Raw genomic sequence first — 27,818 nt, forward strand, 5'->3', positions numbered from 1 at the left:
TGGATTACACCTCAACATAAAGGAAACAAAAATCCTCACAACTGGACCAATAAGCAACATCATGATAAACAGAGAAAAGATTGAAGCTGTCAAGGATTTCATTTTACTTGGATCCACAATCAACACCCATGGAAGCAGCAGTCAAGAAATCAAACGACGCATTGCATTGAGGAAATCTACTGCAAACAACCTCTCTAAAGTGTTGAAAAGCAAAGATGTCACTTTGAGGACTAAGGTGCACCTGACCCAAGCCATGATACTTTCAATCGCCTCCTATGCATGGGAAAGCTGGACAATGAATAAGGAAGACTGAAGAAGAATTGACGCCTTTGAATTATTGTGTTGGTGAAGAATACTGAATATACCATGGACTGCCAGAAGGACAAACAAGTTTGTCTTGGAAGAAGTACAACCAGAGTGCTCCTCGAAAGTGAGGATGGTGAGATTTCGTCTGACATACTTTGGACATGTTATCAGGAGGGATCAGTCCCTGGAGAAGGACTTCATGCTTTGTAAGGTAGAGGGTCAGCAAAAAAGAGGAAGACCCTCAACGAGATGGACTGACACAGTGGCTACAACAAGGGGCTTAAATGTAGCAACGATTGCGAGGATGGCACAGGACCAGGCAGTACTTGGTTCTGTCGTACACGGGGTCCCTATGAGTTGGAACTGACTTGACGGCACCTAACAACAACAATTCAGAAGAATCTATGTGATCTATTATCACAAAAAAAGGGAAAATAACAAGTATTGTCAAGAATGTGGAGCGATTGAAACTTTCACGCACTGATGGGACTGTAAAATGGTGCAGCCACTGCGGAAAACAGTTTGGTGGTTCCTTCAAAATCTTAAACATAGAATTACCATATGACCCAGCAATTCCACTCCTAGGTACATACATACCCAAGAGAAATGAAAGCAGGGACTCAAACAGATACCTATACACACATGTTCACAGCAGCACTATTCACAATAGCGAAAAGGTAGAAACAACCCCATCAACAGATGAATGGACAAACAAAATGTGATATATACATATATATGTATATGTATGCATATGTATATATATAATGGAATATTATTTAGTTGTAAAAATGATACACGCTACAACACTCACAGTACTAAGTGAAATAAGCCAGATAGAAAAGGACAAATATTGTATCATGCCACTGATATGCAATACCTAGAATAGGCAACTTCACAGACAGAAAGCAGATCAGAGGTTACCGGGAGCCAGGGGGCGGGAGGAATGGGGAGGTACTTGCTAAAGGGGTACCGGGTTTCTGTTTGGAGTCAGAAAAGTTTTGGAAATAGACAGTGGAGATGGTTGCACGACATTGTAAATGTCATTAATGCCACTGAAGTGTACGCTTAAAAATGGCAAATTCTTTGTGACATGTTTTACCACAATAATTTTTTTTAAATTAACAATGACCTATGATATTCACACACGGACTTTTGCAGTCCTTGGGTGACCCAAACGGTTTGTGCTTGGCTACCAACCGAAAGGTTGGGTTTGAACCCACCCAATGATGAGTAGGAAGAAAAGCCTGGTGACCTACTTTCATAAAGATCATAGCCAAGAAAACCCTACGGAGCAGTTCTATCCTATAACACAGGCGGTCACCTTCTGAGTCTGAACTGACTCTGAGGCAATGAGTTTGGTTTTTGGTTCTGCCCTAGAGGAATGTATGCACATATAAAATATTTAGAAGCACACGCCCCGGCCCCCCAGCTGTAACGTGAGCTACCCCTGTGGGGGAGATGGTGTGGAGCAGGAGAGAAAGACTTCCTTTTCAAGCTTCATATGATTATTTTTTGTTATCTACTGGTACAGTGGTTAAGAGCTTGGTTGCTAACCAAAAGGTCAGCAGTTCAAATCCACTAGCCGCTCCTTGGAAACCCTATGGGGCAGTTCTACTCTCTCCTATTGGGTCGCTATGAGTCGGAATCAACTCAATGGCAATGGGTTTGGTTTTGGTTTAGCAATGGTTGTGCAATGATTCTTTTTTTGGCTTTAACAAACAGAAATTTACTTTCTCACAGTTTAAGAGGCTAGAAGTCCGAATTCAAGGTGCCGTCTCTGTCCACTCTGGGGGATGGCCCTTGTCTCCTCAGCTTCTGTTCCTTGACTCCTTGGTGATCCTCCTGTGGCATGGCATCTATTTTCCCCTCTCTCTGCTTCCTCTATTACTAGCTTAATCTGCTCTTTCATATCTCGAAAGAGATTGATTTAAAACACACCCTACAGTAATAGTGCCACATTAACATAACAAAGAAAATCCACTCTCAAATGGGATTAAAACCACAGGTACAGGGGTTAGGACTGACAACACATATTTCTGAGAAACACAATGCAATCCACAACACAAGGATTCTTGCCTGTACTCTGAGGAAGTCTCAAGGGAACGTGGGTTTGGAAAGTCTCAGTTAAGTAAGGTTTATAATTTTAGGCGGAAGCTCCTGGGACTGGTTTAAACTGGTTACTGCTGTTTCTAGTTGACCCTATAAATAAATCTATTAAAATCTGTAAAAGCAATTTGGCATTTCTTGGAAATGTGAACTATAAATTTATAAATTCTTCATTTTCAATGGGTCTAGTTTTTTTTTTTTTTTAATAATATTTTCTTGTGTTTTAGGCAAAAGTTTACACAACAAATTAGGTTCTCCTTTAACAATTTTTATACAAATGCCATTGGTTACAACTTTTACAATGTAGCGGCATTCTCGTTATTTCCATTCTGCTTGTTCTATTTCCATTCATCTAGCTTTCTTTCACTTCCTTACCCTCTCATCTTTGCTTTTGGGTAACTGTTGACCCTTTGGTCTCATATAGTTAATTGTTTAAGAGAGCACATTACTTAAGGGTGATACTGTTTATTTTATAAGCCAATCTATTATTTGGCTGAAAGGTGGCCTGCAGAAACAGCTTTAATTCCAAGTTCAAATGGTATCTCTGGGCGACAGTCTCGAGGTTCCCTCTAGTCTCTATAGGTCCGGTAGATCCGGCGTGTTTTAGGAATTTGAGTTTTGTTCTACAGTTTTCTCCCATTCTATGTAGGACTTTCTACTGTGCCCCAGGTGAGAACAGTAGGTCTAGGTCAGTAGTGACGGCCGGGCACCATCTAGTTCTTCTGATCTCAGGTTTGAAGACACTGTTGTACACTGTTTTTCGTAATTAAAAGGGGAAAAAGTCCTGGGGAAAGTGGGGTTCAGCAGAGCGTTTAAATAAATGCTTGAGGGAGGAGAAAGCACAGAGCCACGTGGCGAGAGCCCCAGGACTCCGGGTGAGGAGTGGGGTGAGTCTGTGGACAAACCTCGCTTGTTCATTCAGGAAGGAGTCCTGTGTGGTTTTCCTTCTGTGCTTGTTTAACAAAAACCAACCAGTGCTAGGGGCTCATCAGTGCTCTTCCTATGTTATCACTTAAAAAAAAAGATTTTGGTTTTTCAAGCAGTTTTAGGTTTAAAGAAACACTGTGCAGAAAGTACAGAGAGGGCCATACGTCCCGACCAATTGTTTCTCCTACTGTATGTGAACATTTTTAATCCTAGCAACTCTTCAACGATGAGAAAACAGACTCCGGGAAGATGAGGACATCAGCCTGAGTCAGGCAGGAACAGGAGCCTGGGTGTGTGACACTGCATGCTTCCAAGTTGTCACCTCTCTGGGCTGTTTTAGAAGGAGGGAGCTGGAATCGGTCACGTCCAGGGCCAGCACTGGGGCTGGACCAGTGGACAGTAGGAGGGCTTCCCACCCGAGCGCACGGGGCAGAATCCGGCTGAAGACTTAGTAGCTGTGTGGTCTCAGACAAGTCGCTTCCCCTCTCTGAATGGCCACTGGACAGACCAGGGGTTTCTACACCTGGTTCCTTGGAGCCTCAGGTTCCACAGGGGTGCCAGCAGAGGAAGTGGGGAGGAGAGGCCAAGGGTGGGAGCACCACGCTCTCCTGTAATCAGTGCATCTCCACTTTTACCTCCTCCCCACGCTCATGTTTGCAGACAGCTGAACGCTCGTGCTGGATACCACCTGTCCTTCCTCGTCAGCCACAACCCAGAGCCCTGGGCACCCCTGGGACTCCGGAAAGGCGCGCATCACACCCACAGAAAGCTCCCAGTCAGGAAAGGCCAAGTCGGAGAAAGTTCCGGAAGGGAAGCCCAGCCCAACCCAGGGAAGTGCCTCTCCCTCTCCATGGCTCTCGGACACTCCAACAGACCTGAAACATCAGCCGACACGGACCGCGTGGCCCTCCCAGGCCCGCTTGCCAGGGAGCAGGGTCAGGGTGGGGCTGCCCACCCTTCAGGGAGCCGGGGGTCTGAGTGCGCTCCTGCAGAGCCGAGTGCACTCGTGGTCCACGCGGCACAGGGCAGGGCTGTGTGGCCGGGGGCCCCTGGACAGCTGGCCACGGTACAGATCCCACTCCCAGCAGCTGTCCTGGGCTTCGGAAGCTGTGGGTGCAGACTCAACCCCTCTGACAGCTGCTCCTGCTTCCTGGGACAGGACCGGCCGGCCGGCCCAGAGCCATGTGTCCGGGGCCGGCTCCATCCGGGCCAGGCTGGGTGATCAGGGCCTCAGCCCACAAGCTGCAGGCGAGGGCAGGCCTCCAGCTCTGGCCCTGTGCCCCACCCGCTCCCGCAGCTGCGCCCCGACTCTATTTAAGGTATTCCGCAGCTGCTCCGAGCTGCATTCCCGAGATCCTTCCCTCATCCCTCGTTCTAGCACCCGCTGCACTGGGCTTGGCAGACAGCTGGGGGCCGCGAGGCGGCCCAGAGCCAGGAACTGTCCTCTGCGGCCCCGCCAGCCGCACCTCCCGGGAGACCCACCTGGCCCCGCTGATCCTCCTGTCCCATCCCACATCGCAGAGGTGGGTGGGGTGCTTCCTGCTCCAGACTCACCCAGGTGTGACGGGCCTCAGAGTGTGCGGTTCTTAGAGGGAGACCAAATCCCCAAAGGTCAGGGGCACCCCGATTCCCTAGCAGCCAGGAAATGGGAAGAATCTTCCAGGTGGGGCTGCCCAGTAGCAACATGGCTTCTGGAGACACGGCCCTGCCCCACCGAGGGCGGACACTTCAGGCCCACCCTAAGCAAATCCTGCAGCCAGGCCGAGGCTGCCGGGATGGCATCGTGTCTCCCTTTGCTTTAAAAACCAGCAAAAACCCAGCTGTCGTAGAGTTGACTCCAAGTCACAGTGACCCCATGTGTATCAGAGTAGAACTGTGCTCCACAGAGTTTTCAATGGCTGAGTTTTCGGAAGTAGATCACCAGGCGTTTCTTCTGAGGTGACCTTAGGTGGACTTAAATGTCCGATCGTTTGGTTATCAGCCGAGCACATTTGCACCACCCAGGAGCTCCCGATTTGCACTGGCCAACACACGAGGGCTCCGACATGTGCCAGGCACTGGGATAACAAGGTGGAAGACACCCCCGCCCCCGGGGAGTTCACAGTCCAGGGGTAGGCACTGAAGGGACCCTACAGTACGGGGGTGCCCTGTAAACACAAGGCGGGGCTAAAGAGCCTGTGACCCTTCCTTCCTAAGTCACACGGGGTCACCCTCCCCCACCCTGCACACTCAGAACTTCTGGGATGCACCGTGTCCCCTCATCTTTGGGTCTGGCGCATCTATCCCTGACTCGACTGGCCCCTTTGTCCCTGCTCAGCGGTCCCTGGGAACCCCGCGCTTCCATCAGTTGACCCACTCATCACCACACTGTCTTCTGGCTCCCCCAGAACAGAAATTCCTCCCTATCATGTCCCCAGCCCCTCACATAGCCCGGTGCAGACCCAGCCTCAGCCCAGCCCCTAACAGTCAGCCCAGCCCCTAACACAGCCTCAGCCCAGCCCCTAACACAGCCCAATACAGACTGAGCCTCAGGTACTCAAGGAAGAACCCTCCCCACACTAGAGGCTCCAAGGCTCCACCTCCCAACATTCCACCCCATGACCAAGAGCAGTTCTAAATTTAAAAACAAAATTTATTGTGATGAAATGTATATAACAAAACATCTGCCATTTCTACCATTGTCAAATGTACAATTCCGTGACATTATGTCATCACATTCCCTGTACCACTAACCATGTGCAACCATACCACTAACCGTTTCCACATTTTTCATCACCCCAAACAGAAACTCAGTACCCTTTAAAGGAACACCACTCTAGCCCCTACCCCCCTTGACCCCAGGTGACCACTAATAATCTTTCGTCTCTATGCATTTGCATATTCTGGGTATTTCATATAAGGGGGATCACACAATATTTGTCCTTCTGTGGCTGGCTTCTTGCACTCAGCATGGTGTTTTCAGCTCATCCCTGTCATACCATGTGCCAGGACTTCATTTCTCTCTGTGGCTGAATGATGTTTAGATGTGTTTAACTGGAGGGAAACTACTGAAACCATGTGTTTGACAGCGCGCCCCACCCGGTCTCATGCCCACAGTCGACAGCACCCTTGGCACCCTGGGACGTCCTGGGACTTGGGCAATTCCACCAGGGAGAGCTGGGACTCCGCCTCGGGCCAGGGGAGCCTGGATGCGCTCAGGCCCAGCCCCTCCCTCTTTGACAGATCAAGAAACTGAGGCTGGAGAGGTGGGTCTCCCGAGAACAGGCCAGAACGTGGTCAAGGCCAGCGGCTACCCCACCACTGTCCCCTCCAGCGAGTGCCCGGGGACGGCCGAGCACCAGGCCCACAGGAGCGAAAGCAGCGTCGCCTTATAAGGCAGCCTCAGGGAACTTGGCTGGTGTGGGCCGTGCAGCCAGGCGGGAGTGTTCCCTGGGGAGGCAGACGAAGCCTGCCCCAGCAGACCCGATTACTGGACCCCCTTGTCCAGCCCCACCCAAAGCCACCCATGCAGGGGGGAGTGGGGAAGAACAGCAACCCAGGAGGGTGGGCAAGGCCGTTCCAATGCCAGAGCCTGAGACAGGAGCAGGGTGACCCTGAAGGAGGACGGTGAGGGTGGCAAGACCAGGGACAGGGCCAGCAGCCATGGAAACCGGAACCAAGGTGCTGGCAGTCAGCTCAGCGCTCACCCTGGGCCGGAAGAGTGGGCAGGAGCGGGCCCCAGGCCTCTGCGCAACACCCCCCTTCACCCACCGAGGTGCCCGCTCCCCTTCCTAAAACGCTGACCCCTTCCCAGCCACTCGACTCCCAATGAAGCGAATGTCTGCCCATTATACTCAGTGAGCCCCCCAGGGCGACCTCAGCAGTCCATGCCCCCCAAGTGCTGGCCTGTCCCCACCAGGCCTCTCAGCTCAGGAGAGACTAGGTGGGGGGTGGAGGGGCCAGTAAAGTTGGCCGAGAAAGCACCTGCTTGGTCCCTGCAGGGTCCCACGGGGGCCCCAGGGGTCCCTACATCTGTCTGGAGGAGCCACCAACAAGCTACCCCGTCTCACTGTGGGTGGGTCTCTCCTTCAGCATCATTTCATGGAGCACCTATCATGTGCAAGACACTGTGGTGGTGTTGTCGTCGGGTACCACCCAGCTGAGTCTGATTCGTGGCGGCTCCGTGTGCGCAGAGTAGCACTGCCCCATAGGGTTTTCAAGGCCTGTATTCCGAGGGGCCACTAAGTGGGTTCGAATCGCCAACCTTTCAGCCAGTAGTCGAGCACTTTAACTGTTTGCACCACCCAGGGACTCCATGATCACTGTACTCGCGTGGAATTCTTTATTCATTTTACTGTTGTAAATATGTATATAAAGAGCCCTTGCGGAGCAACGGTTAAGTGCTTGGCCGCTAACCGAAAGTTGGTGATTCAAACCCACCCAGTGGCTCCACGGGAGAAAGAACCCGGCGATCTGCTTCCATAAAGATTACAGTCTATGGGCAGCTCTACTCTGTCACATGGGATCGCTATGAGTTGGAATCAACTCAAAGGCACCTACCAACAACAACAAAAATACATACGGCACGACATTTGCCAGTTCAACACTGTTCATCTGTATAATTCAGTGGCACCAGTTATATCTCTCCTACTGTGCAGCCATCACCAATATCCGTTTCAGATGGAATTCTTTACAAAAACGAAGATGACAACTCCACCCTCAAGGAACTTAGACCCTAGTGTGGGCATAGAAAATTTCTGAAGAATAAACAGCAAAATGTTCAGCATGGATATCTCTGGCTTATGGGTGAATTTGAGTTTCTTTCTCATTTCTATATTTTATGAATTAAAAAAAAAAGTGTAGTGTAGTACTTTTTTTTTTTAAAATAATATTCTAGTGTGTTTTAGGTGAAAGTTTACACAACAAATCAGGTTCCCCTTTACAATTTCTATACAAATTGTTGCATGCCGCTGGTTAAAATTTTTACAGTGTGTCAGCATTCTCGTTATTTACATTTTGTTTGTTCTGTTTCCATTGATCTAGCTTCCCTTCCCCTCCCTGCTTTAGGGTAACTGTTGACGGTTTGGTCTCACATAATTAATTGTTTAAGGGAGTACATTAACTCATGAGTGATTCTGTGTTTATTTTATAAGCCAATCTGTTATTTGGCTAAAAGGTGACCTTTGGAAATAGCTCCAATTCCAAGCTCAAAGGGTATCTTAGGGTGATCATTTCAGGGGTTCCTCTACTTTCTATAGGTCTATTGTAGTACTTTTTGTAATCTGGAAAACTATTGTCACTTTGAGAAAAAGTAATCTAGCAGAGGGAAGAAGGTTCCTACCCAATTTACATTCCAAGACAAACACAAGGTATTACCACCCACGAGAAAGATGCACAACGTGTGAAAATCAGAGGAGGTGCGGCTACTTGCAGCAGGTGGGAGGGCTTCATGGAGGAGGTGTCATCCGAGTGGGTAGGAGTTCCACAAAGCAGTGATGTGAGAGGGGCAGGCAGAGGCACTGGCAAGGAAAGGCGGCCTGGGAGAGCCCAGTATTGACTGAGCCAATGAAGGGTCAGAGGTGAGAATGGATTTCATCAGTGCTGCAGTTTGGTGGCGCAATGGTTAAGTGCTTGGCTGCTAACCAAAAGGTTGGCGGTTCAAACCCACCAGCCGCTCCACGGGAGAAAGATGTGGCAGGCTACTTCTCTAAAGAGTACAGCCTAGGAAACCTTGTGGGGCAGTTCTACTCTGTCCTATAGGGTCGCTGTGAGTCAGAATGGGCTCTACACAACAGCGTGCCTTAGGGGATGTCTGAGTCCATTATTGTGACTATTGTGTCAGTCCATCTCACTGGCAGGACCAGCGTTTAGTTCTGTTATGCACAGGCCGCCATGACTCAGAGCCTACTGGGAGGCAACCACAGCAAGCCTCAGGGACAGCAGTCTGGGAGCAGCTCAGCTGAGGCCCTCGCAGGCCCCACCCTGGGCAGGCAGCTCTGGGAGCAGAGACAGGCCGAGAGCTTCCCAGGAGGCAGAGCAGAAGGGCCAAGCGTCCGGGTGCAGGGCACTGGGCTCCCCCTCCCTGCTTTCCCTCTGCTCTGTGCCGGCTAGACCGGGGGGACAAGGGGTGGTGAGCCTACGGAGAGAGCGGAGACAGCGAGTGGCAGAGGAGGCCTGCGGGGCGGGGAGGGGCCTGGGAGCCCCCAACCCAGCCCCCAGGAAGGGGCGGAAGCGATGGCGCGCCCGAGTCTGCAGAAGGAGGGACCGGAAGTGAGGCCGAGGGAGACCGGGGTCTGTGTCCAGAGGGACAGAGAAGGGGGAGGGGTGGATAAGTAGGTAGAAGTCGGGGAGGGTTAGGGAGGAGCTGAGGGCTGGGGGCTGGATTCCCTTGTCTGGCCCGGCCCTTCACTCCACCCACCAATGGGCTTGACCGGCCCACCAGCCCACCTCACCCAGGGTGACTCCAGAGGCCTTTAATGCCATTTTAAGGGAACAGAATCCTTGCTAAACTGAGGCCTCGAATCCCAGGACTTCTCCTCAGAGCCCCCGCCACACCCAGGGTCATGGGCCCCCAGCCAGCACACCCTTCCGCTTGGCAGATCTTTCCCAGCCCCCACCTGGTCCAAGCTGTACCTAAAGTGTCCTCGGCTGCTGAGAACTGGTCTCAGGAGGACCCCCTCCCCAGCCAGCCAGTACAGACATGGGGGCACAGGGATATGGTACCTGTGTGAGGACACACACGTTACACGCGTGTACATGCATGATCTGCATGTAACCCTGAGCCTAGCTCATGCTCCAGGGCAGGACAGCAGCCACATACTACTGGCCTCTGAGACTGTCCCCACAGGATTGGGCCCCCACTCCACAGGGTGCCCTGTCTGAGAAGCCATGAGGCTGGGGTGCACCTGGGGCTTGGACATGTAAATTCTTTCCCACTGAGGAATCCCACTGTTCCCTCTGAGTCCCAGCTCCCCAACATTTCCCAGCTGCTCCCTCAGCTTGGAAAGCTGTTCTCTCCTCTACTTCACCTGGTTAAATCCTAATGTTGTGTGCCATCAAGTGGATTCCAACTCACAGAGACCCTACAGGCCAGAGCAGAACCGCCTCATAGGGTTTCCAAGGCTATAATCTTTATGGAAGCAGACTGCCATGTTTTTCTCCCGTGGAGCAGCTGGTGGGTTTGAACCTCCGACCTTTCAGGTAAGCAGCCAAATGCTTAACCACTGTGCCACCAGGGCTCCTTGATTAAATCCTACCCTCTTCAAAACAGCTGAGGATGTCTCACCACCCGGGAAGCCTCCTGCACACCGTTTGTGACGGCTGTTTACCGGCCCATTCACCCTCCCATCCTGACCCTACGTGGCCACACCCAGGGCAGAGACCTCAGCCTGGCCTGTCCCTGTGGCCCCGGCTCCCAGCACAGTTCCTGGCATAAAGTGGGTGCTGAGCGGCATTTGTCAGCTGTAGGGTGACGTTGTGGTCCCTCCCCGTGGCTGTGCCCACCCAGCTTGAGGACCTGGGGCAGGATCACCTCCTCCAACACCAGCTGGCATCAGGGACGTGGACGGGCTGAGGATGTCTCCCAGCCACATCCTGGGGAACACTCACCCCCAGAGGCAGGTGTTGGTCCAACAGAAGACTTGTGAAGAGAGCCAACGCCCTGGTAGCACCTTCCCTGACACGCTGCCATCACCATGGCTGGGGCAGGTGGAGTGGCTCTCCAGGGTCAAGTGCAGACAGAGAGACTCAGGTACCCAGGGGTGGCGGGGACCTTAAAACATCCTCTAGTGATGGCCACAAGGTGGAAACAACTCCAGTGTCCATCCACAGGTGAATGGACACACAAGATGTGGTATATACATCCATACAACGGAGCATCGTTCAGCCTTAAAGGGAAATGAAGCTCTGATACACTCTATGACGTAGATGAACCACAAAAACACTACTGAGTGAAATAAGTCAGACGGAAACAGACAAATATTCTATGAGCTCACGTATACTAGGTATCCAGGATACGGAAATCCACCGAGACCAAAGATGAGTGGTTACCAGGAGATGGGATGCGGAATGGAGGGGAAAAAATACTCACTCAGTGTTCATTTGTTTTATGCAGTATGTTTTTAAGTCTTTAAGTACTAAAATTACCAAGAAGTATTCCTTTAGATGGAGTTCCTAAGTGGTGTAAACAGTTAACATGCTTGACTGCTAACCACAAGGTTAGGGGTTTGAGTTCACCCACAGGCATCTTGGAAGAAAGGCCTGGCGATCTACTTCCCAAAAATCAGTCATTGAAAACCCAGAGGAGAACAGTTCTCCTCTGACACACCTGGGGTCGCCACGAGTCAGAGTAAACTTGATGGCAACTGGTTATTCTTTTAGACAGTAATTTAAAAAACACCTAGTGCTGGAAAATGAGTGTTAATTTAAAAAAAAAAAAAAAACATCCTCTAGTCCCTGGCTACCCAAAGTGCGTTCCAAGGACCAGCGCTTATAGGAAATGCGGAGTCTCAGGCCCTACCCCAGACCTCCCCATCCAATCCGACCTGAGCAGGACCCAGGTGTCCGTGTGCACATTAGTGTGTGAGAGGCGCTGGTCTTGTCCTATATCTGCATCCCATTGCAAAGCGGAGTCCTCTCCCTCCCCCAGTCCACTGACCATCAGAAAATTCTCTTTCAAACGAAAACCAAAAAAACCCAGAATGTTCTGTTTGTCAAACCTAAAACACACTTACTAAACATATACAGAGCTCCAGGTCCTGAGAGTAGGGAACCACGATCAGAGGAGCCCAGCAGGGTGCGTGCTTCTGAGGAAGGGCAGGGGCAGTGCTCACGGCCCCTGCATCCCAAGCTGGCCTTGTGTCTCATGGGGCCTGGCACCGAGTTCCCCATAAGCTCTCCAAGAAAAACCAAAAACCAAACCCCTTGCCATCGAGTGGATTCAATTCTGGGTTTGGGCCCCCAAGAACGCTGCCCAAGCCCTGGCTTCCCTCCCATAAACAAAGCTGTGTGAGCCCTCTGCCTCAGCCGGAAACTTGCAGGGCAGCCTGCAGTTCTTCTTGAGCAGGTGCCTATCTCCTGGTAGGCCCACCTTCTCGTCTAGTGGCCTCACAGACGTCAACTCCCACCCACAAGGAACCTTCCGAGGGTCTCAAACACTTCACGCCCACACATCCCCCATTAGCCAGCCCAGCTCCTGCCACCAATCCACATTTTCCCTGCCTTCTAGACCCTCGCTGCCCGGGGCCGGCATGGCCGAGGGTCTGCACCACGGCCCCTCTGACCAACAGAGACACCCTCTGTACCACAATTCTAACTGCAGTCCAGCTTGCTGCATCTTGGCCCGTCCCAGTGCTCACAACAAGGAGCCATCAGCCCACCGCGCGCTGCACCTCCCCCCGTATGTCCTCAGGTCTCTCCCGAGTCTCTGTGCTGCGTCCCCCCTATATTCAGCTTCTCCCTCCCAGACTCCCGGGCAAGGCCAGCTCCCCACCCACATTCTCCCTCTACCACGTCCTTTCTCACTCACCCTCCTGGCTCCGGGGCAGGCCCTCGGCCACGGTGGGCTGGGGCCTGGGCTCCAGGCGGCTCTGCAGCTGACAGCCTGGGCTGGGTTCCGAATTCTCCAGGGTCTGGGGGGGCGTGGGGGCAGTGGGCACCTCTGCCGGCTTGGGCACCTGGATCTCCACCCTCTTGGGGGCAGCATCGGCGGCGGGGGCGGCAGGCACCTCGGGGGCCTTGGAGGCGGGGGGCTCCATGCGCCGGTGGGCTGCCTCCTGGGGCTTGACTAGGGTGATCTCCGTCCTCCGAGGGGTTGGCTCGGGCGTCTTGTGACCCAGCGCCTCGGCCCGCTTGAGCCCAAAGCGGGCCGGCCCCGGGGTGCTGGCGGTCTCCACCTGCTTGGATGAGATGTCAATGGAGAGCTCGGTGCGCCGTGACACGGGCTCGGCTGCCTTGGACCCCGGGAGCTCAACCCGCCGCAGGGAAGCTTTGGGGGAGCGCTGGCTGAAGGAGTCTACATGGCGGGCCGGCTCCACGCCCTTCACCCCCAGGTCCTGGAACTTCTGGGTGGAGCTGGCCACTGTGGCTCGCAGGAGGGGCGGCTGCACCCTCCGGGGTGGCGTGGAGTTGGGCGTCTCGACCTCCTCAACCTCAAAAGACCTTTTCAAGGCTGGAAGACAAAGAGAGGAGGTATAGTGAATACTCCTGCTGGGGTTTCCTGCTAAACAGCAACGGGACGGAAGCTGGGGGACCCCAAGAGAGCCCCCTTCACCTCTCAAAGGGGAAACAAGAAAGGTGGAAATAACACACGTATCCACCAACAGATGAATGGATCAACACACCGAGGTCTCTCCATAGGATGCAATATTACTCAGCCACAAAGACAGACGAAGTCCTGATACATGCCACAACGTGCATGAACGCTGACAGCATTTCGCTCAGTGAAACAAGGCAGGCACAGGTGGACGAATATTGTATGGTCCCACTCACGTGAGCTATCGAGACCAGGCAAATGCAGACAGAGAACTAGAGGTGACGAGGGGCTGGGGGGAAGGGAAAACGGAAATTACTGCAGAAGGGGCGCTAAGCTTCCGTGAAGGGTGAGAAAAAGTGTGGAAACAGTGGTGACAGTTGTACAACACGGTGAACACAACTAATGTCACTGAGTCGTACACGTAAAAAATGGTTGAAATGGCAAAATAGAAAAAGAAAGCGATAACCCAAGTCCAGGGACCTTCCAGAGGCACCTACGCTGGTGAGGCCTGGGACAGAGAGAGGCTGGAGCACAAACACCGGTCTCCCGTGTCCCTCCGGCCATCACCGCCGTCACTGTGGGCCCCGGGCCTCTCCCTTCTCCAGCTGCATCTTCTACTTTAAGAAGTTTCCTGCTCCAGGGGAGCCTCTGATTTCTTTCTTGGCGTGGCCGTCCTTGGTCCATTCTCTCGTCCACCCAGTGCACACGCCATCAGCAAACACACGGCCACCGCCAGCGGGGACACGTCCCCCGTAATCGCCGCCACCACCATAACCAGTCCGTGTCAGAAAAGCAGTAACCACATCCTGTCGGTAACAACAGGTACACAGCTGCCGCTGGAAGCTGGACTGCACGCAGGTGAGTGGCTGAACGCTTCCAGCACAATCGCATTTACTCTCTCAGTAACCTTAGGACGTAACTAAGGTTATTATCCCACGGGGAAACTGAGGCAGAGTGCTGAAGCAACGTGCTCAATGGTGCCGACAGTGAGTAATAGGGTCAGACACGTCTGTCTGTCTGCTCGACTCTGAAGCCCAACATACTAACCAGTTTGCTCTCCAGCTCCTGTTGGGGTGACAGAGAGCCCTGGCTTTGTTCCAAAGTGGAGGCTGACTCCACGCTCACCACCCTTCCTGGTCCCTACCCTCCTCCGTGCTCCCCCTGCTGTAATACTTGCCCCAGCTCACCGGGCCCCTGGAGTGCCGACCACCCAACCCCCGCCCTGCAGACCAGCATTTCCGTTCTTGGGGCCCCACCACCTCCCCGGGGTCTGTTCCCCTAGGCAGTGGGGATGGTGCCTGAGAATCCTCCATCCCCACAGGCCCTGCGGCCGGCACTCAAACCAGAACCAGCTGCTCCCACTTACGAAGCCAGGCCAGGAAGAGGCCCACGTGGCAGAACATCCTCCTGCTTCTTCCCCGTGGCCGCAGCGCAGCCCTCAGCGGCTGCACCCAGAGAGCCCTCCAGCCCTCTCCTCGTTGCACCAACCCCCAGGGCTCGGGATTTCAGGGAACCCTACCAACTCCCACCCTGCCTGCAGGGAAAAGGGACAGCGCCTGGTCCCAACCTCAAACCACAGTCTCAGCCGTGTTTAACGGGCTCCTCTAGCCAGCCTCTTCACCCCTAACTCCAGCACGGTACTTCCTTGGGAAGACACGTGGCCAGGGCGGGGGGATTTGAGTGCAGGGTGACCGTGCTCTTAGGGCTGGGGAGGGGGAGCAGAGGAAGCCCAGTCCCCGATACCGGCAGCCTGAAAAACCAACCTCCCGGTGCAGGGCTCCTTGGGGACACCCCTCTCAGCCCTGGGCAACCCTCCTTCTTGGTGGGCACAGAAGGGGACAGTCCTGGGGGGCAAAGCTCACCCCACCCAGCGGCGGGAGGGATTGCAAAAGCCTGCAGAGTGATGTGGCAGGGTGGGAAGTGATGTGGGTCACGAGACAGGCAGGTCACCGCCGGCCTTCTCAGGCAGACACCAGCTACTTAGTCCCACGCTGGCTCGCGGGGGTGTGGGCTCAGTGTGGCCAGAGCAGCCTGTTCTCCAGACAGCCTGAAATCTGAGTTTATATGATCTCTCCTGAGTTTTAAATGCTGGCACATACAAAGCAAAAACCTTTTAAAGCACAGTGCAGTCAAACAAAATTACATCTGTAGGATGTATTCGGAGTCTCTGGGTGATACAGTTAACGAGTTTGGCTGCTAACCCAAAGGTTAGACGTTCGAGTCCACCCAGAGACACCTTGGAAGAAAGGCCTAGCAATCTACTTCCGAAAGATCATAGCCTTGAAAACCCTACGGAGCACAGTTCCACTCTGACACACATGGGGTCGCCACGAGTCAGAACAGACTCGACAGCAACTGACAGCAACTATTAAAAAATGTAAAAACCATTCTCAGCTCACAGGCCAGATGAAAACAGGTGGTGGGCCGGACGCGGCCCCCAGGGGATGGTCTGCCAACCCCTGAACTGAAGGGTTAACAATTCAACCAAAGTGAAAAATACCCTTCAACCACCCTTAATCTCACGATCACTGTTGGGTAACTTTCAGAAACTCAAGCAATTGCACAAATGTGCAAGCACCTGACGGCTAGAAATTCCGCATCTCTGTAAGATGAGGAATACTTAGGACCACTACCCGTCTGTCTGTCTGTCTGACTCATGGCAACTCCACGTGTCCCTGGGTGGTGCCAATGGTTAACATGCTCGGCTGCTAACTGAAAGGTTGGAGGTTCGAGTCCACCCAGAGGCACCTCGGAAGAAAGGCCTGGTGATCTACTTCTGAAAACTCAGTCACTGAAAACCCTACAGAGCACAGCTCTACACTGACACACATGGGGTCATCAAAACTTCCATTGTTGTTGTTGCTGCGTGCCTTCGAGTCAATTCTGACTCACTGAGATCCTATATAGGACAGAGTAGAACTGCCCCACACGGTTTCCAAGGCTATAACCTTTACAGGAGCAGATCACCAGGTCTTTTCTCCCTTGGTGCCGAGGGTGAGTTCAAACCACCAACTTTCTGCATAGCAGCCGAGTGCTTAACCGTTGCACCACCTGGTCTCCTTGCTTTCCGCACCATCCAAACCAAAACCAAACCCACCGCCGTCCAGTCGATTCCGACTCACAGCGACCCTACAGGACAGAATAAAAGTGCCTTACAGGGTTTCCAAAGTGTGGCTGATGGGTTTGAACCGCCAACCTTTCCGTTAGGAGTCGAGCACTTAACCACTGCGTCACCAGGTCTCCTTGCTTTCCGCACAAGGTGCCTATTAGAGTGTCAGCCTGATTGTAGAATGATATCGCGCTAAATCTTTTTTTTTTTAAGTGTGCAACTCAGCAACATTACATTGGCCATGTTGTGCAACCTTGCCGCTATCTATTCCCAAAATGTATTCATCACCTCCAGCAGAAACTCTATACCTATTGACAATAACTCCCCATTCCCTCCTCTCCCCCCCTCCAGATACCCACTAACCCACCTCCGGTCTCTGTGCACTTGCCTATTCTGGATGTCATACACATGGGATCATACAGTGTTTGTCCTCTTGAGATCATAGTTTGGTAGCATGCTCATGGAACCCCGGGAGCCCCACAAGAAGGGGTCTCAGGAGCAAGGAGCCCCAGGGCCCTCACCCTCCTCTGCCTGAGAAGCTCCTCTGTCCTCCAAGGTCTGTAGTGGGTTGAAGGGTGGTCCCCAAAACGAAACATCCAAGTCTTAACCCCTGCAACTTGGGAATGTGACCTCACTCGGAAAAAGGGTCTTTGCAGATGTAATGAAGGTTCTCGAGCTGAGATCATCCTGGATTTGGGGTGGGCCCTAAATCCAATTACCAGCATGTGGTCAGCTCTGACTCCTGGTGACCCCATGTGTGTCAGAGTAGAACTGTGCTGCATAGGACTTTCAAGGCTGTGATCTTCATGAAGTAGATCACCAGGTCTTTCTTCTGAAGCACCTCTGGGGGGACTTGAACCACCCATCTTTCGGTTAGTAGTCGAGCATATTAATCGTTTCCACCACCCAAACCAAAACCTGTTGCCGTTGAGTGGACTCCGACTCATAATGACCCTACAGGACGGAGCAGAACTGCCTCATATGGTTTCCAAGGCTGTAAATCTTTAAGGAAGCAGATTGCCAGATCTTTCTCCCGTGGAGCTGCTGGGTGGGTTCGAACCACCAACCTTTCAGTTAGTTAGCAGCTGAGCACTTTAACCACTGTGCCCCCAGGGCTCCTTCTGCACCACCCAGGGACTCCTAAATCCAGTTACTGGTGTCCTTAAAGAGAAAGGGGAGGGAGCTGTTATATGGAGGAGGAGAAGGCCACGTGAAGACAGAGGCAGAGATGGGAGTGATGCAGCCACAAGCCAAGGAATGCTTGGGGCCACCAGAAACTGGAAGTGACAAGGTAGGAGCCTCCCCCAGAGCCTCCAGAGAGAGCGCAGCCCTGCTGACACCTTGATTTTGGACTTCCAAGCCTCCAGACTGTGAGAGAATAAATTTGCTGTTTTAAGCCACCAGTTTGTGGGACTTGGTTACAGAAGTCCAGACAGGCTCCATCGGAGGATGAGACCTCTGGGCTCTGAGCTCACCAAAGATCCCTCCTGCTGGGGGCTGGCACTGCACTCCCGCCCCGAGCCCTGACCAGCCCCAACCACATTCAGAAACCGTTCACAGGTGGACAAAGCGAAGCGCAGCCAAGCAGCTGCAGACCTGCTGCGTCCTGCCCCGAGGAGGGAAGCCAGTCTCCCTGCAGCTCTGCCTCCTTCTCCCTTTCCAAGAATAGTTCGAAACCTCAGATGGCGGGAGACGTTGCCAGCGGAGTGACACTACTCTAGATTTACGCCAGAATACATGGTGATGAAATAAGATCGTTTTAAAGGCAAGCTTCGCAGGGCACCTCGTGTGCAGCAAAGATGTCATGAGTAGAACCAGATGGGAAAAAATAGGAGACAGCTTGTCAGGATGCTGGCAGGACAGCGTCCTCAACATCTCCTCCCCCAAGTCCTAACAATACACCCTGTCCTCCACACACCCACAGCCTTGCCCTCCCAGTGCGACAGTCTCCCTTGGCAGCACCCCTCCTTCGCCACCTCGGTATAACCTGCCGAGGGAGCGGGCAGTTTTCAGGTTACTTGTCTTCCCCTTTGCTGCGGAGGCAAGGGCAGGCAACAGGTGTCCACGTGCGGGCCCAGGAGCCACCAAGAGTGCTGACCAGTTTATCATTTCTCAGACTTAAGACATGCACTTAAGACATGCACTGCACAGGGGGCGGTGCTGGCTCAGAAGCAGAATCCTCGCCTTCCATGCAGGAGACCCGGGGTTCGACTCCCAGCCAATGCACCTCATGCACAGCCACCACCTGTCTGTCAGTGTGTTGCTGTGATACTGAACAGGTTTCAGCGGAAGTTCCAGATGAAGACAGACTAGGAAGAAAGGGCTGGCGATCTACTTCTGAAAATCAGCCTATGAAAAACCCTATAGATCACAATGGTCTGACCCCACTGTATGTGGGGTCACCATGAGTTGGGGGTCGACTTGACCGGCAGCTGACAACAAGGTGACTGCACAGAGGAGCTGTAACTTCTCTCCGAGGGGACGGGCAGAAAACGGGGTCATCCACTGAACCGAGGAGGTGGGCTGCTTCCTTTTTTGTGAACGCAGTCGAAGGCAGTGCCAGAGGCCCCCGGCTAGACATCACCAGGTGTGGGCTGCTGGACAACATCGGACAGAAACGGGAGCAGACTGCAGTGGGAGGGGCCCCCACGTTGCCGCTGAAGGGCAAAATAGTCCAGTCCCTCTAAAGGGCAGGAAAGTCCCTTTTGTTTACACCGCATCCCAAACAAGAACGCCTGCCTCCCGCCTCCCCTGTGAATGCAAGTGCCCCCAAGGTCAAAACTCACTTCTGCCTCCCAAAAGCCTTCCTCAGCCTCCTCCACTCCCACCCACCCCACCCCTCAACGTGCACGAAGAGCCTTGACATTGTCCCTGCACTCTGTGACCCACTCCCGGAAGTTGATCCCAGGGAAATCGTCAGGAGCACAAAAAGATTTATGATCACGGACATCTGCATCAGTATCGAAATAGCAAAACACTGGAAACAGTCCGGGCTTACACAGATTCTGCTAAACCCATATGCTGAAGTTGTGTGCAGTCATCAGAACTGCGTTTTTGTAAGATGAGAACGCTCAGAATTAACCGTATAGCAAGATGTAGACCGAGACGCTCGTCTCACTTCCTACACGCATCCACACACGCGCAGTGTGCACCCACACGCACTCACGCGCATACACAACAATGACTTCTCTGGACGGAATTAAGGGGGGTGTCTTTCTTCATTAGATTTCCCCTCTTTCTTCCAATATGTCTACTCTAAATGTGGGTGAGGGGGCAGTGGTGGTTCCGTGGTAGAATTCTCGCCTTCCATGTGGGAGACCCAGGTTCGATTCCTGGCCAATGCCCCTCACGCACAGCCATCACCCGTCTGTCAGTGGAGCCTTTTGTGTTATTGTGATGCTGAACAGGTTTCAGGAGAGCTTCCAGACTAAGATGGATCAGGAAGAAAGGCCTGGTGAGCTACTTCCAAAAATCAGTCAGTGGAAACCCTATGGATCACAATGGTTCGATCCACAACCGATCACTGGATGGAACATGACCGCGGAGGATTTCCTTCTGCTGTGCCCAGGGTTGCCATGAGTCGGGGGCCACCTCAATGGCAGCTACCAGCCACAACAAATGTGGGCCATGCAATAGTATCAGGAGAGAAAACAATCAATACTGTGTGGCTATCTCTGCATGCTCCCCTCACAGCCCATCCCCATCTTCCTCTGCCAGGCCCAGCCTGCCTGCAGCCCTCTCCTGTCCATTAAGGGTGTACATGAGGCTGCTGGGCCTCCCTCCGGATGCAGGCCTCCCATCTCTGGCCAGGGGGGCTGGGTCGAAGCAGGCGCTGGATCTGGGCCTGTTTAAGGAGGAATGTATTGCACACAAGGGGCCATTGTTAAGGACCCTGTCCTGACTGCAGGCTGCCGGGCAAACCTGTCCCTGCTCCCGAAACCAGATGGAGCACTTCCTTGTGTACCCAGCCCCAGGCCTCGGGCTAGGCAGCGGGGACGGTGGGCCCCAAAGCCCTGCTCCAGCTTGGGGCAATGCCACTGCAGAGAAGGGCTGGAGACCAGGGTCCTGGCAAATGCAGGGCAGCACCCAGTGCAGGCGCAAACACCAGGCTCTGGCTGCAGGAAAGGGCAGCTCCCCAGGAGCAGGGTCAGGCCCAGGGAGCCGGGCGGACGGCACCACGGGTGGGCACCTCCTTGTCCTCGCCGTGACCCCAGGGGACAGGCTACAGGAAAACACAGCAGCAGGTCGATCGGCACAGCATCTACCCAGCGATTTCTGTGCGGTCCCCTGGTTCTCATGCCCGTCTGTGGGTCAGACCTCGCTCTGTGTAGGGGCGCGGAGTCAGGCAGGGCCTTGGTGTTAGCACAGTTGGGCAGGCTGTGGCCTGCGGCACCAGGAAGGCACTCTGTCCTCCTTTCCTTGCTGTTAGCTGTCGTCCAGTCGGCCCCAGCTCATGGTGAGCCCACGCATCGTAGCATGAAACGCCACCCTCCCTGTGCCATCCCCACGATCGTTGGTATGTCTGAGTCCATCATCGTGGCCCCTGTGCCGGCCTGTCTCACTGAGGGTGACCCTCGCTTTCACCCTCCCACTTATGCAGAACTTCTCGGCAGGCAGGGAGCAGGGAGCCAGTTTCCTCCCCCGTGGAGTCTCAAGGCCTGCTTGGTGAGTCCATGAAACCAGGACAAATCCTCAAAGGAAAGGAACCCAACGCCCCAACGTGTGTGATGGGGTGGCCGACCTGGCTCTGGGTGCCAGCTGGGCTCTGAAGGATGAGCTGAGTACCTCGGTAAAGAGCGGGGAGGGCGTGGGGTGGGCAGTTCCAGGCGGGGGCAGCGCAGGGCAGAGGCCTGACCTTGGAGCCTCGTGGCTGAGGAAGACCGCGCTCTCCACTCCAGGGGCTCCAGAAGGGGAGTGACATGACCACAGGGAAAGTCTGAGCCTGCTTCCTCATCTGTCACGTGCTGTGAGGCACCAACGGGATAAGAGGGTGGCAGCACCCAGTGCAGGCACACAATGATTATGACTGTTGTTGGTATGCTGACCACCGGCTGAGCGTGTGCCCTTGGGTGCCTGGTCCTCCTGCTGTCGCCCTGGCACCATCTGCCAGTACTGGAGTGTCAATGCCCCAGCTCCGCCTCCCTCCTGGGAAACCCCAAGGTTCACGACGGTCTCCCCACACTCCCAGTGGCCTGTGCTCCGACTGCTTGATGACACCCCTTTGTTGGTGCCTTCCCTTCCCAGTCTCAACCCCACACTTGGGGTCACCCGGGACCTCCCACTTGAACCTTTGTCTCAGGACCTGCTTCTGGGGGTGCCCAATTAAGACAGCACCCCGGGCCTGGAGCTGGGTGGAGGAGGGGGCTGGAGAAGGGGGCAGGTGGAAGCACGGTCAGCACAGAGTGGGGGACACAATACGGGGGGGAGTGTGGTCAGGAAGCAACACTGTCCAAAGGCAGGGTTTAAAAATAGACACCGTGGAGCTAAGCGAGGGGAAGTCGTGAAGAGCGCGTCCGCTGAGGCCGGTCCCCCAGGTCCTGCAGCCAAACACGCTTGTTTAACAACAATGACAGCAGAAAGAAAAGTCCAAATAAAGGCAGAGCAACAGCCCTTTCTCCTTACAGGGACACCACCGCCCATTTCAAGTCTCCCCAGGATTTGGGAAGGAAGAGAAAGAGGCCGCCGGCACCACAGCTCACACCCTGCCCCAGCCCTTCACCCTCTACTACCCCCACAGGCAGGCTCAAGGGGGCGCCTGGCCAGTCCCTGGGCCGGCCCCATCCTGCCACCGGACCCCGAGACGCCCACCTCGGGGTCTGGCCGACCGTGCTGGAGGCCAGCCTGGTGCGTGAGCGTGCTGGCTGCACTGGGCCTCTTGCAGGGGGCCTGGGGCAGCAGCATGCACTTGGCCCTGCAACCCGTCTGGTGCCAGCCCACTGCCCTCCGAGAGTTGACACTTCAACGCCCAAGCGTCCAGGCTGTGACCTGACAAGAGGAAAACGGCCAAGCCTCTTCCACTTAACCCAGGGTGAACCTGCAGGCGCAGTCTGCTGGGCTCCTGAGAACGGCAGGCTCGCCAGGGGTCTGCAACCCAGGGAAGCCGCTTCATGACGACAATGGAGAGGCTGCCCGCCCCGAATGAGTTTGATGAGCATCTTCTGTGTTGGGTTAGGACGGGGCTTCTTCCGCTCTGGCTCTTGTGCCCCGGGCCTGGGAGACTCGGGCAATTTGGGGGTCCTTTCTGCTCATCACAGCCCCCACCCAGATGCCTGGCCCGGGCTCGCCCACCTTGGCACAGTAATGTGAGAATGAGCAGGGCTGACAAGCCCCAAGTTTCCGTTTCCCAGGTGCGGCCAAGAGAAACAAGCCCTACCGGCCTCCACACGCTGCCACAGGACCTACAAGCGGCCCGTGGGCACATAAGCCCTTCCTGGCCCCTGTCCTTCTTTCCCAGGAGTCTCAAGAGCAGAGAAAACATTCTCAGTGCCAAGGCCAAAAGTGGGGGGCCGGCGGCTCTGGTCCCCTCAACATGGGACATGAACCCGACCTCCTGCTCTGGGCAAGAAGCCCAATAGCAGCTGTGGTCAGCAGCTGGCCCTCAGGCCTCCAGACCTTCTCACACTCCCCAAAGCCTTTATCTTCTTTCTCCCTGGACAAAGCTCTCCACCGAGCTGGCTGGTGAGGGCTCAGGCTGCCCCAGGTGGGGGGCGAGGCAAAGGCCTGAGGGTGGAGCCTCAATGGAGACTCGCCAGCTAAGCTCGGAGCCTCCCCTCATCCAGCTACACTGGCTAATCCAGCCAGAATGGCAGAAATCCTACCAGGTTCCTTTACAGTCGTCTTCAGGAATCTGCTACGGGTCTGGAAGGGACACTGGTGCCAAGTCTGGGCTTGTCAACTGCAAAGGTTTGAATTATGTCTTCCAAGGAGACATGTCCAAGTCCTAACCCTGGGTACCTGGGAATGTGGCCTCAATTGGAGAAAGGGTCTTTTGCAGATGGAATGAAGGTAAGGATCATCCTGGATTAGGTGGGCCCTGAACAAATGACAAGGAGTCCTGAGGAGAAAGACCTGGCAATCTGTTCCCGTAAAGATTACGGCCTAGGAAACCCTATGGGGCAATTCTACTCTGTCACATGGGGTCACAATGAGTCTGAACCAACTCAACAGCACACAACACAACAAATCCAAAGACAGAAGGGGGGACACAGAGGGGAAGGCCATGTGCTGATGGAGCCACAAGGTGATGAACACCAGGGGCCACCAGAAGCTGGAAGAGTCAAGGAAGAATCCTCCCCTAGAGCTTCCAGACAGAGCGGGGCCCCACTGACACCCTGATTTCAGAGTCCCGGCCTCCAGAACTGTGGAAGAATAAACTCCTGTTGCTTTAAGCCACCCAGTTTGTGGGACTTTTTATGGCAGTCACCAACAGAACAAGGAAAAGAAAGCAGAGCTCTTGAGACGGCCCGGGGCCATTCTGTTAACTTCTGAGGGTTCTGTTGATTCCGAAGCCACTTCCCGCCGCTGAGTCACTGTTCTGAGCAGAGGACGAGGGCGCCTGCAGCCGGTCTAGCTTGGCAGGAAGATGCCTCTCCCCACAGGCTGTGTCAGCCCACCAGCTCATGCCCGCCCCTGCGCAGCTGGCAAAACGCCTTCCCCAAAAGGTCCCCTTCCTGCTGCGTGTCCCTACTGCTCAGAGCTGCCCCCAATTTTACCCACGCCGTAGCAAAGTGCCCATACGTCCACCTGGGTGAGCCCGTACACACCTGTTGGCCCAGTGTAATCCTCAGTGTCCAATTGGGACAAAACATTCCGTGGTCACCCTCCCCAGGGCAGGGACTGGATTGGAAGTGCCCCCCACCTTCCCCCACAGAATGGTCTTGGGGCGACTGCTCTCAGAATCAGGGGGCCACCTCACAGTGTGACCCCTGGCCAGACGTTGTCAGGACAGCCGTGTTGCAGCCTCCGCTTCCAGAAGTCTCCTCTGGGCAAAACAAATGCTCGAAGGAGGCACAGCTCACAGGGAACGGGCACACCTCCTTTCCTTCTTGGAAAGCCCTGCCCCCCAGGGGTATTTTCCTCGGGATAAAGGCCTCCTTCGTGCCTCCTCCTGCCCCCATCTCTCCCCTGCTCTGGCCCGGTCATCCAGTCATCCCCGGCGTCGCAACTTTGAAAGTCCCTCTAAAGATGCCGGGCTTCCTTTTCTTAGTTACTAAACTCAAATGCCGAGGGCATTGGCACATTCCAGACAATTTGTTGCCAATGGAACGGTCCTGTCCCCGTTTTAAGCCGGCTGTTGGTTATCTATCTCCGCTGAGAACAGAAGGAGGGGAAATAGGCTTAAGCTGCAAGTGGAGAGGTGTGGGCCAGATTAGGGCAATAACTTCCTGACCCAGAGTGCTGACGGAACACCAGGGTGGACCCACGCAGAGGCACTGCAGAAGTGCCCAGAACCTGATCCCTGGGGGCTGGTCTCGGTGTGGCCTGCCTGCAGCTAGGTGAGAAGATTAAATGACCTTTGGGTCTCCTCGGGTCAAAGGTCCCCTGATAAATGGTGGCTGATAAAGGTAGGTGGGAGGTGGCCAGCTTCAAAGAGGAGAACTACAGGCTGCAGCTCCAGGGTCTCAAAGGTCACTGAGCCGCATCACAGAGGAGGGCCTTCTGAGCTTCAGTCTACCCGCCTTTTGTCAGCAGGCCCAGACACCAGTCCTGGTCCTGTTCCGGCTAACCCACCGGCTCACTGCCATCATTTCTGGGCAGAGAGAACGAAGCTGCCAGCTCCAGATGGGATCACAGTTCTGCATAAGCCCCCTGCTCTCCCAAAACGGGTCCCCAAAACCTTCTCAAGCCATCCCCTGCTCCTCCTCTCCACTCCGCCCTCCAGTTCCATCGCTCACCACTTCCCCGAACACCAGCTGTTGTGGAGTCGATTCCAACTCATGGCAACCCCACGTGTGTCAGAGTAGACAGGGTTTTCAGTGGCTGATTTCTCGGAAGTAGATCATCAGGTCTTTCTTCCGAGGCACCTCTGGGTGGACTCGAACCTCCAACCTACGGGTTAGCAGCCTAGTGTGTTAACTCTGTGCACCATCCAGGGACTCACCCTCTTCCAAAGCCCAGGCCTCGGAATGCTGTTCCCTGGAATGACTCCCAGTTCCCTTAAACATGGAGCAAGGGTTATCCAAATGCTCCCTCCATGGAGCAGACCCACAAACAAGCCTTTCCTGCAACACACTTCCCTATGCCCTTCGTGCGTTAACCCTGTGAGGACCAGGCCCGGGAAGCCCTCAGGAGAGGGCCAGTCAGTGTCTGCTCTGCTCGGCACTGGACTGAGCTGCCACGCGCCTGGCTGGCATGAGGGCCCTGAGTCCTAGTCACCCACGGTCGTGGCCATTCTTGACCTGCCCAGGCACAGAAACCACCCCTCCTTCCTCACCCCACTGACTTCAGGGAAAATGTTAAAAGCACTTAAAACATGTAACTGAAAAAACCGAGCCTAAGATGCCAGGGGCCACTCGGCCCAGGTGAGGCCCTCCATTACTCATGCTCAGGGACGCCAGAGGGACAGATGGGCCTCTCAGTGCTGTGGCTGGAGGCGGTGGCAGATTGACCAACATGAGCCGTGGCCTAATTACAGGAGGCGGCGACCCCGGGTAGCAGAGTTCAGGCCCGGGTCAGAGCAGTACCCAAGAGGCCAGCGCTCCCAGGCCGACGCGCCCTGGCCAGGGCCCTCAGTGACCACAGAGCCCTGAAGTCTCAGGAAGGGTCTGCCAGGCTGGGTTCTGTCTGACCTGAGGTTGACGCTTCTCAAATCACGGAAAAGTAGCAAGAGAGGGTGGTTTGTTTGGTGGGACTCTGAGAAGATTCCAGAAGTGGCCGCCCAGCAGTCCCAAACAACACTGGGGGACGGGGCTGAGGTGACGGCTTCCCAAGCTCTTCAGGACTGGAAGGTCTACTGTTTGCACCAGGGACCTTGAAACTCTTGGGAAATCCCATGAAGAACTTGAAACCCACAGCAAGATGGGTGGGACATCTGGGCAGGGCAGAGTCACTGTGTATCACACAAAGTCTGGGGCCACCACTCTCCCACCCCATGCCCTGCCGACAGCCCACCGGGAGGCAGGGAGACCCTGGGAGGCCAGGGGGGTGACTGCAGGAACCTTCCAAGGGAGGGGGCTTGGGAGAGGGGACAGGGCAAGACAGGAGCCTCTGAAAAGGGAGGGTCTCTGCCCTGAGGGGAGGGGAGGTGCTGGGGACACGGAGCTCAGCGATGCCCAGGGGCTGGATGGATCACTGCCCTCCACACAGGCGTGGGACTGGCTGGAACCATCCACAGAAGGGACAAGGGTGAGCCCCAGGGACAGCGCCTCTGTCCCACCAGCAGCAGGACCCTGGGCGCAGGCAGGGATGCTGAAGGCATGGGGGTCTCGCACACGGGCCAGGCCACCTGGTCTCTCCCATCAGCAGGTCCCTCCTGCAGCCCTGTCACGGTATAGATGAGGAACACAGGCCCAGGGGGAACCCCGCTCAAAAGCCACATTTTGGGAGGGCCCAAGCCAGGTCTCTCCCCCACCCCCCCAGCACTCACCCCACTCACCCAAGCCCTGGAACATTCCGCTCACCTCCCCACAAGATCCGCCACCTTCACTCCCTGCCTGCTAAGACTTCTGTCTTCCGCCAAAGCCCCTAAAAACCCATCCCTACCACGAAGCCTTTCCGGACGGACTGCTGTTTCCCGGATCCTTCTACACATCACACACCTGTGCCGCGCATCTGCCCACCCTCAAATGTCCACCAGCCCCGGCTCCAGGCAGCAAAGGTTGATTCCTTTCTCTTATGTCTGCCCTGGAGCCTCTGAGTTTTAATCCCTCACCCAGAGGGTCTCAGGGAAGCACCTCCTGGAGTTCCGGGCAGCAGGCACTGTCCCGGGCTCCCTCGAGGGGGCCAGCCTTAAACACAGACCCGTAAAAGGCCCGTCCTTTGACAGGCAACACAATGGAGAGTCCCTGATGGAGCAGGAGAAGGGTGGGGTACAGAACTCAAATTCTAGTAAAAAGACTAGACTTAATGGTCTGAGACCGGAGGAACCCCGGAAAGCATGGCCCCCGGACTCTCTGTCAACCCAGAACTAAAACCATTCCA

The 27,818-nt window shown here is 54.7% G+C and overlaps 1 protein-coding gene across 2 annotated transcripts in view; it reads right to left on the bottom strand.

Moving 5' to 3' along the window:
* Positions 1-27,818, bottom strand: part of LOC101349944 (septin-9) — a 598,619-nt gene that overhangs the window by 554,278 nt on the left and 16,523 nt on the right. For both annotated transcript variants that reach the window (XM_023729214.1, XM_004374116.2), the window contains exon 2: positions 12,845-13,486. In XM_023729214.1, coding sequence (XP_023584982.1) covers positions 12,845-13,486 — 642 coding nt within the window. The remainder of the gene's footprint in view (positions 1-12,844; positions 13,487-27,818) is intronic.

Source organism: Trichechus manatus, unplaced genomic scaffold (genome assembly GCF_000243295.1).
Source record: "Trichechus manatus latirostris isolate Lorelei unplaced genomic scaffold, TriManLat1.0 scaffold00028, whole genome shotgun sequence".
Classification (NCBI taxonomy): domain Eukaryota; kingdom Metazoa; phylum Chordata; class Mammalia; order Sirenia; family Trichechidae; genus Trichechus; species Trichechus manatus.